At 28.4% G+C, this 8,705-nt stretch overlaps 1 protein-coding gene across 1 annotated transcript; it reads left to right on the forward strand.

Annotated features, from left to right (window-relative positions):
* The first annotated feature begins 1,185 nt into the window (after positions 1 to 1,185).
* Positions 1,186 to 6,409, forward strand: LOC129950626 (uncharacterized). Its single transcript, XM_056062555.1, has 4 exons — positions 1,186 to 1,205; positions 4,787 to 5,120; positions 5,246 to 5,420; positions 5,629 to 6,409. The coding sequence occupies exons 1-4, from the start codon at positions 1,186 to 1,188 to the stop codon at positions 6,102 to 6,104; spliced, it is 1,005 nt and encodes a 334-aa protein (XP_055918530.1). The 3' UTR covers positions 6,105 to 6,409.
* The last annotated feature ends 2,296 nt before the right edge of the window (positions 6,410 to 8,705 follow it).

The raw sequence follows: 8,705 nt of genomic DNA on the forward strand, positions 1-8,705 counted from the left end.
GGCTACAAGAATTTCAACTTTGAATCAAATACGAAACACTATAAATCAATAATTATACTGTTTTTTTGTCTAGACGTTTATAGTGGGTACTGTATAGTACCATTTTACTCCTATGTTGAGAAAAACATAAATGGTCTACATATTTCTAAATGTTTTAATCTGAACAAAGAATAATGACGGAACTATTATCAAATATCTTTTAGAACAGAATATTACAAATCTTGTTTCCCCGGCTATCAAATGCAGAAGTTTTGTTATTTACGTAGGTTCTTAGGCATAACTTGTGTATACAATTTATATGTATTGAAAAGTATCTCTAACGATCTCGTGGTAGAAATTCCTATAACTTCTTGATAACCAGACATAAAATCTGATATCTAATTCAATCAATCTACGAATTTACATAAAACGTAAAATTCCTTCCTTTATATTTTTTTTGTAACGTATGTATTAAAATATAAAATTGGCGGTTCTAACTTTACGGAAAAAAATAGTTTTTGCTTTAGTCATTTCCTTTGTCAAGCCTTTCATTCATCATTTTACTGCTTTCGAATCATTATGAAATTCTTTCCTTGAACTTTATAAAATGACAGCACTGCTGCAAATTACTCGTTTTATGTTTCTGCATTTTATTTCATTCCATTCAGATTTTTAGCGCCAAATATAATGCGATGTAAAATATTAACCACTTTGATTTGAAGGTGCTTTTTCCTACAAAAGTATAAAATACGTTTCCACGTTGAATCAAAGTATTTCAACTATAAATCAATATGGAAATATAAAATTAAACTTTGAATCAAATATGAAATAATTTAAACCAATGCTGCAACGCATTTAGTTCAAACGCTGAACGCAATCATTTCTTTCAAATTCAATGAAAATGCATATACCTACATATGTACTTGTGTTTATGTAACTATCATAGGGTCGCGAAACGATGAAAATTGAAATAATAGGTACATGAGTTTTGTTCCATTTCACTCTTTTTATCAACCAACTCTATCGATGGGTTGCTTTTTCAACAATGTGTTTCAATATCAATATTTCAGTTTGATTTTTGACGTTGTGCTTCGCGGTTGTTGTGCGTGTGCTTCAATTAATGTTTCCTAAATTTCTTTTTTAAAGCAAACAGAAATATGTATAAAATTATTTGATAAAGTGCGAGAGAGACAAACAAATTAACTAATGTCAATTGATTGTAACAGGTAAGCATAGATTTATATATAACGTTCAATTATAATTTAAGTTTTATTAGACAACAAATTATATATCAACGCAGAAGCGTTTGTGTTTTTCTCCCTCATCTAAACATCTTCCTTTTTTACCTAAGTGGTAATGTCCATACAAATTTATAGGTATTAAATTGCACAACTACTTAAACCATGTTGCCAATTTATTAGTTTTACTGTTCTGAAAGTTCATATAGCTTATCTTATCTTATTTGAATTGCCAACATTTTTTATAAGATATCCTACTAATTTTAATTTAAACATATTAAACACGAAAGTAAATATTTTTGCTAGTCAAATAAAAATATTCACTTCAAAAAGTAAAAGTAAAAAAAAATTAATTGTAAGCGATATATTTGACACAAAAGTGGGAACCCTATCCATTCCAACACGATATGCATTCATGTATTTGTGTGTATGCATGAGCGTAAATTCTACTTTTATATTTTCAGCGTTCCATTTCCATTTTAACTGTCTGTCTGTACCTCGTTTTATTTTTGGCATCCATATTGTCTTCAATTTTTCAAGTCGGTCGCAGTTTATTGAAAATTTAATAATGGCAAGCATTTTAACAGAAAAAACTTTTAACAATACCACTGAAATTGAGAAATCTTCAGAAATATGTGAAAATTTTTCTCCAGCGCAAAGTGTTCAGGTTTTGGACGAGAACAAACAAATCATCCACGTTTTATTCTCGAGCACAGAAGAAGCAGACACCTACAGATTGGAAAATCTTCTCAAAAATTTTGACTTAGAAGATCTTTTTCCCGTTTTCAGAGGTATGTTTTTAATTTTATATTACAGTTTATGAATGAACAAAATCATTTAAGTGCAAAGTAATGAAAAAAGCCCTTTTTTGAAAAAAATTGATAGATTTTTGAATGTCTTTTCTTCAATTACATTTATCGAGGGCATAAAATAAATAATTTATTAAAGGCTTTTAACATGAAAAGATTTTGTCTTTCAAACGTATGGTTTTCATTGTTATTATTGTACTATTCGTATTAGCGCGGGTTGGTGTTGTTGCAGTTCTTGGTTTTGTTTTTTCTCATAGTGAATATTTTGTTGACTTATGAGATTTTCTTATTAAAAAATAAAAGCAAACATTTTAGCAGAAAAAACATTAAATAATACCACTGAAATTGAGACTACTTCAGAGTATGTGAAAATTGTCCTCCAGTGTTCAGCTTTTGGACGAGAACCAACAAATCAACCACGGTTATTCTTGACACAGAAGAAACAGACACCTACAGATTTTAGAACCTTCTCAAAAATTTTGACTTGGAAGGTCTTTTCTCCGTTTTCAGAACAATGTTTTTAATTTTGTATGATAGTTTATGAATCAACAACATCATTTAAAAGCAAAGTAGTAGAAAAAAACACTTTCTTTTTTAACAAAAATTGATAGGTTTTTGAATGTCGTTTCTTCAATTACATTAATCATGGGCATAACATAAATAATTTACTCAAGGCTTTTAGTCTGAAAAGACTTTGTCTTCAAACGTATGGTTTTCATTGTATTCATATTCGTATTAGAGGGGGTTGGTGTTGTTGCAGTTCTTGGTTTTGTTTTTTCTCATGGTGTATATTTTGTTGACTTAGGTGCTGCTGATTATGAGGAAGGTCTATTTTATTTTCGTGGATGTTTTTGGAACTGATCTTTCTAGATTTTTTTTCTTTATTTGGATTTTTTTTGTTTAATTTAGAAAAAAATATAACATTTCGGTCGTTGAGGTATTTGGCGAGAGAAGACATTAACGACATTGTTGAAGATATTGGATTACGCGCTGAATTTCGTGAAAAGCTTTTCATTTGGAGAACAAAACAGGTTTGACATAACAGCATTGACTTTATTATATTTTTTATTTCAATAAACCTACCATGATCAATTGACCCACTTAAAACTTTTTATCAGAATTTTTTTGAAATATTCATGTTTCTAAATTTAATATATGCAACATTTTGAATACATAGATATTAAAAAAAAAAAAACAGTTTTAGTCATGTACCAAAACAGATATAATACATAAAGTATCGGTAGGTTTAGTGTTAATATTTTGACGTTGCTTTAACAAAAATATAATTTACTCTTACCGAATAATTAATATTAAAAACTAATTTAGCAGGGAACCGATGAGGACACGCTATCTATTAACTCAAAAATAACATTTTGGCAAAACCTAAATGAGTCTAAGTTGGACACTCCCACTTCCAGCTTTAAATCAAGGAATAGTAATATTGTGAGTATAATGAAATTTTGCTTTGTTGAATGTGCTTGTTTGTAATGCATGTTGTGTTGTTTAGAATTTTTTGCAACTTTTGAATTCTTCGTCTAAAGGAAAGTCTTTGTTGCAATTTTACTCAAATAATTATCACTTGGAAAATGTGCATAGGGATGCAATAATACAAATACTAATTGAAGAAGCAAATTGCCAAAACGTTTTTTTAAAGCCAAGTGATTTTTCTGGAATTGTTGATGAAATACTATCTGTTTTTCCAAACGAAAAAGACGCAAAGGTAAGATTAAGCCTTTGTTTTGAAATTACTTTGTACAAATAAAATAAAATGAGACATGTTCCACACAGAAAAGTGCTGTATTGTGCGTTGCATGAGTAACAACTTTTCCTTGAATTTTCTTAAGTATTCTACATTCTGACAATTGATTTAAATAGAGTTATCCGGTACAGGTAGTACAATAGCTAGCAACTATTATTGATTTTAGCAAGTGGCGTGTTCTTTTTCTTTAATATAGTCAGTATTAGCAGTTGTCGTATCACTGCTATGATTTTTTAGTATAACCTATACCTAATCTAATATGCATTCGTTAAAAAAATTTAACGCATATCAAAATCATAGATGTTTAATACAATTCAATATCTTACAATGTCAAAAATCTATTTGTTATTATCGAAAGATATCAGTATGGCCAGGAGTTTAAAGAAGAGAAGTACTTCAATTGTAAACTACGAGGCAAATATAAGTCTACTGTTATATAATTATGAGGACAACAAAAATGTGTGATCTAGGGTATATCACTATACAAAGTTACTAAAAGTAACTTTAAGAAAAAAGAATGAAGAATATTAAGTTTAGTTAGTTAGTATTGCAAAAAAAAGAACACACCAAAGTGTGAAAAATGGAAAAATGCTGATAAAAGTAAGAGAAAATCAAATAATAAACAACTTTACGCAGTTAACATTTTAATATAAAGACATTAAAATGAACCAGTCATACAAAAAATTCTATACGTGCATATTACTAACCGGTACCTGTTTAATGATAATCAAATGGGATTTTCATTATTTCTGTAGTAAAATGTACATTTAAAAATTTGTATTATACCTACATACATATTATGTATATTACATCGGAACGCAACTACATATAGCAATTTTCATAAAACTTTGTTATTAAAAAAATATGATACTGTACTAAGATATTTTTATTCTCAATTACTTCTAAATTTCTCATTACTGACTTATTGAAATATTAAAATTGTTGTGTATCTATCACTACATAACATTACAATAAATTAGAGCTTAATATTCTTATTTTAGGATTACTATTTCATTCCCCGAAAAGGAAAAAAAAAACCCTGGTGGTAAATTATATAATAGATTTGGAAATTCGCGATCAAAGCGTTCAAGGCCCTCCGTTGAAGAAAACGGGAAACTCATAGATTATTCATCATCGCAAACAGACGAAGTTGATGATTCCATATCGTTAGCTTTAAAAACAGCCTTAAGTCGTGATAGCTCTGACTGGACTACCGTTTGTGATAAATGGAAAAAAACGTATTCACTTCGTCAACAAGAGCTTTCTACTACATCTAATCACTCTTCTTTTTTAAAATCTTGGCCAAAATATGGAGATGCTAGAGCAACACAACTGGTAATATTAATTTATAGTTACATATATCATGAACATTTTAATAACCCATTTAATCAACCAATTTTGTAAATAAAACACAAAAGTTTCTTTTTCTCCAGTTTTGATTATTTTTACTTTCTTTTAAGATTAAAATTGATTTTGAAATAATGTACCCTGGAAAACAACACCTGTTACTGAGCAAGTGGGAACATTTCAAAATAATTATTAAAAGATATTACGAAGCTAACATCCACAACCCAAATTGCAAGAAGCAGTTGCGTTTACTTAATTCTAATTTAAGCTCTGGCAACATACTAAAAGGTTTGTTTTTAGGGTGAAAGTTTTCACACTTTTTTTTTTGAAAATTGAAAAAAAAATTAACAATAATTTTAGGCCTGCATAGAAGTTTAAAATTTGTATTAATACAAATTTTGAATAAAAAAACATTATAGTTGCCTATCATTTCATTTTATATTTGTTAGTAATATAAGTAAACATTAAAACTAGTTTAATATACAATTTTTTACAGATTCTGAAGACTTTATTCTGGCCATTTTGCTCAACTCGGTCTTACCAGCATCTTCAAGATTCAAAGATAGAAACGGAAGCAACAAAAGGAAAGTCTCAATTGCGGATGCGCAGGAGAGTTTTGCACTGAGGATTCCATCAATTCAGTCATATCAGGAAAATATAAGCGAATTGGTAAACAAATATTATAACATAGGTTTAACTATTCAGCCATTTATTTTGTGCGTTGGTCAAGATGACTACAATATTCATGAATATTATGTTTATTTAGACAAAACATTGTTTAAGTTTGATAGCTTTATAGAAGCACTTGACCTGTGCTTTAAAACATTCCAGGTTCTGTCTTTAAAATATCCTTTAGCTTGTCAGTCGTGTTGGTTGTTTATCCAAAAATATTTTTTCAATATTGAAAGCAAATTTGATTTTAAATCAAGCAATATAACATCTTTGTTAAACTTTTTCAAAAATCAGTCATAATTGATTCAAGACCTGTGTTTCAAAAATAAGCAAGTTATTTCTTTAATATCCCGTAGATTTTAGTTTTAAGATTTAATTGTTAATATTTGTCGCTAAGCTTATAATTGATCTTCCAAAAAGTTTTAATATCTTTAGCTATACCGACTTATTAGCTGTTCAAAGAAAAATATTTAGTTTTTAACATCATAAATAAACTGTATAAAACAATAGAAATTGTAAGTACACCCTTCAAATGTCTAGATACCCCCATACGTCAAATTTGAATAAAATAGTTGTTTTACTATTATTTTCTTACCTTGCTTTCCTCAAACTTTTCGAATTATTTGCTTTCTCTTTCGTAGTTATTTCAAAACTTTCATGGTTATATTCCATAAAGTTTGATAAAATTATATGTTTATTTAAAATGTTATAAGTGAACAATTTCTTCACTAAAAAATTGCAAACATAAAGTTTTATTCCTTATTCTTTTAAAACAGAATTTTTTCAAAACATTACTGATTTTGAACACATTCCAAATACTTTCCTTTTCACTTTTATCAGAACTGTGCTTAATTTGAAAGGATTATACCTATTCTTTTCTAGCCGCGTTTCGTTGGTTGTAGTTTAGTACAAATCTTTGAAAAACTATGTTTTGATTCTTTTAACAAAGTACATGCATATGTTTATCTTAAAACTTTTCGAGTTTATTTACTTTCTGTTTATGATTGCATATTGCTGACTTGATATAATTTCTACATTGGTACTATATCTACCGAAAAATTCAATCAAAATCTTACCTTAATATTATTTCCTTTACCTAAATCACTTAATTTTTCTGTAAATTGCTCACCTAAAATATTTCTTAATTGAAATATATAACATTTGGATACGTTCCTTTACTTTTATTTTTTATCGTGATAATAATTTATGAACAAATATTGTTTATATCCTGTAGGTTGTAAGAGTTTTTGGTTGTTGTTTCAGTATTTCAATACTTTTTTAATCGAATGATCTATTAATTACTCAAAAATAAAGTATAAGAAGTAATTAAAAATGTATATTTGTTTTAAATGTTTAAAACATTATCCAAGCTCAGATGATCTCATACGTCACCTGAAATATGACCATTTAATTAAAAACGGCAACTTGCAATGTAAACAAAATGAATGTCATCAAAAATTTTCTAGCTATAGAAATTTACGACGGCATTTAGAAAATTTGCATAAGAACTCAAAAATAATGGTAGATCAGTCTATATCAAGACCTCATGCTACTATCAATACTTCTCGAAATTTTGAAATAAGCGTCAGCCAAGTGGTTGAACCTTTTGAAGTTGAAGTAAGTAAGAAATATTTTATTGGTGAAATAATAAACGACCTAAGAATTAAAGCCTTAACTTTATCTCTGAAACTTTATGCTAGAACTTTTATGCCTCGAAAAGAAGTTCTTGAAATTCAAAAGATGATTTCAAGTTTTTTATCCACTATAACTAATTCAATTGAACTTATAACTTTAGGTAAAATTCCTGAAGAAATTACTAAAGAATTTGACACTTTATTATCCTTTTGCAGTGATCCTTACCAAGAAGTAAAAACTGAACATAAAATGTTTAAAGTATTAAGTGAACTTAAAATATTTGAAGCACCAAAATCATTTGTGATAGAAAACAAAATATCTGAGAAAGTAGTTAAGGGAATCCCTACTTTTGATGTTAAATCTATTAATGTTTATATGATGTCACTTCGATTTCAGTTTAAGTCACTGTTTGAAATACCAGGAATTTTGAGGCTAACCATAGAAAATCAAGAAAAGCATTTAAATCAGGATCATATCAAAAACTTTATCAATGGTGAAGTCTTTAAAGAAAAAAAAAAGATGTTTCAAACGAATTTCATTATACCCTATACTTTATATTTTGACGATTTTCAAATTAATAATCCCCTTGGTACTCACACATCCTCGATATGTGCTTGCTATTATACATTTCCAACTCTTCCTCAGTATTTACAATCCCAGTTAGAGTTTTTATTCCATGCTGCTTTTATTTCATCAAGTTATTTAAAAAAGTGTGGGAATGAAGTAGCTTTCCATCACTTGATTGAAGAGTTACAGCATTTAGAAAATGGAATAGAATTAGAAACAGATAATGGGAAGCTAGTTGTGCATTTTGTTTTAGGGTTAATTGTAGGAGACAATTTAGGACTTAACAGTCTTTTTGGATTTGTACAGTCTTTCACAGCAAAACGATATTGTCGTGGTTGTACAAGAACCCGTTCTGAAATGAAAGCCGATAACAAAGAAATTTTGCTGAGCTTGCGTACAAAAGAAAGTTATGAAAATGATCTTTTACAAGATAACTTTTTAGAGACAGGAATAAAAAGCAATTGCATTTTTAATAATTTATTCAGCTTTCACGTGAGTCAGAATTTTTATTTCGATTTGATGCATGACGTCCTGGAAGGGGTTATCGTATATGATGTTTGTAACATTTTAATGGGCTTAATTGAACATAAAAATATATCTTTGCAAATTTTGAATAACAGAAAACAACTTTTTCAATACGGAGAAACCGAAATAGGAAATCTTTCTTCTCCCATCGATATGAAAAGACTAAAATCCTTT

Source organism: Eupeodes corollae, chromosome 3 (assembly GCF_945859685.1).
Source record: "Eupeodes corollae chromosome 3, idEupCoro1.1, whole genome shotgun sequence".
NCBI classification, from domain to species: Eukaryota; Metazoa; Arthropoda; class Insecta; order Diptera; family Syrphidae; genus Eupeodes; species Eupeodes corollae.

Excerpts from the sequence above, each read along its gene's own strand:
- LOC129950626 (XM_056062555.1), top strand. The coding sequence starts at position 1,186 with ATGTCAATTGATTGTAACAG. Across the intron at positions 5,121-5,245 it reads ATGCTAGAGCAACACAACTG|ATTAAAATTGATTTTGAAAT; the intron begins GTAATATTAATT and ends CTTTCTTTTAAG. Across the intron at positions 5,421-5,628 it reads CTCTGGCAACATACTAAAAG|ATTCTGAAGACTTTATTCTG; the intron begins GTTTGTTTTTAG and ends AATTTTTTACAG.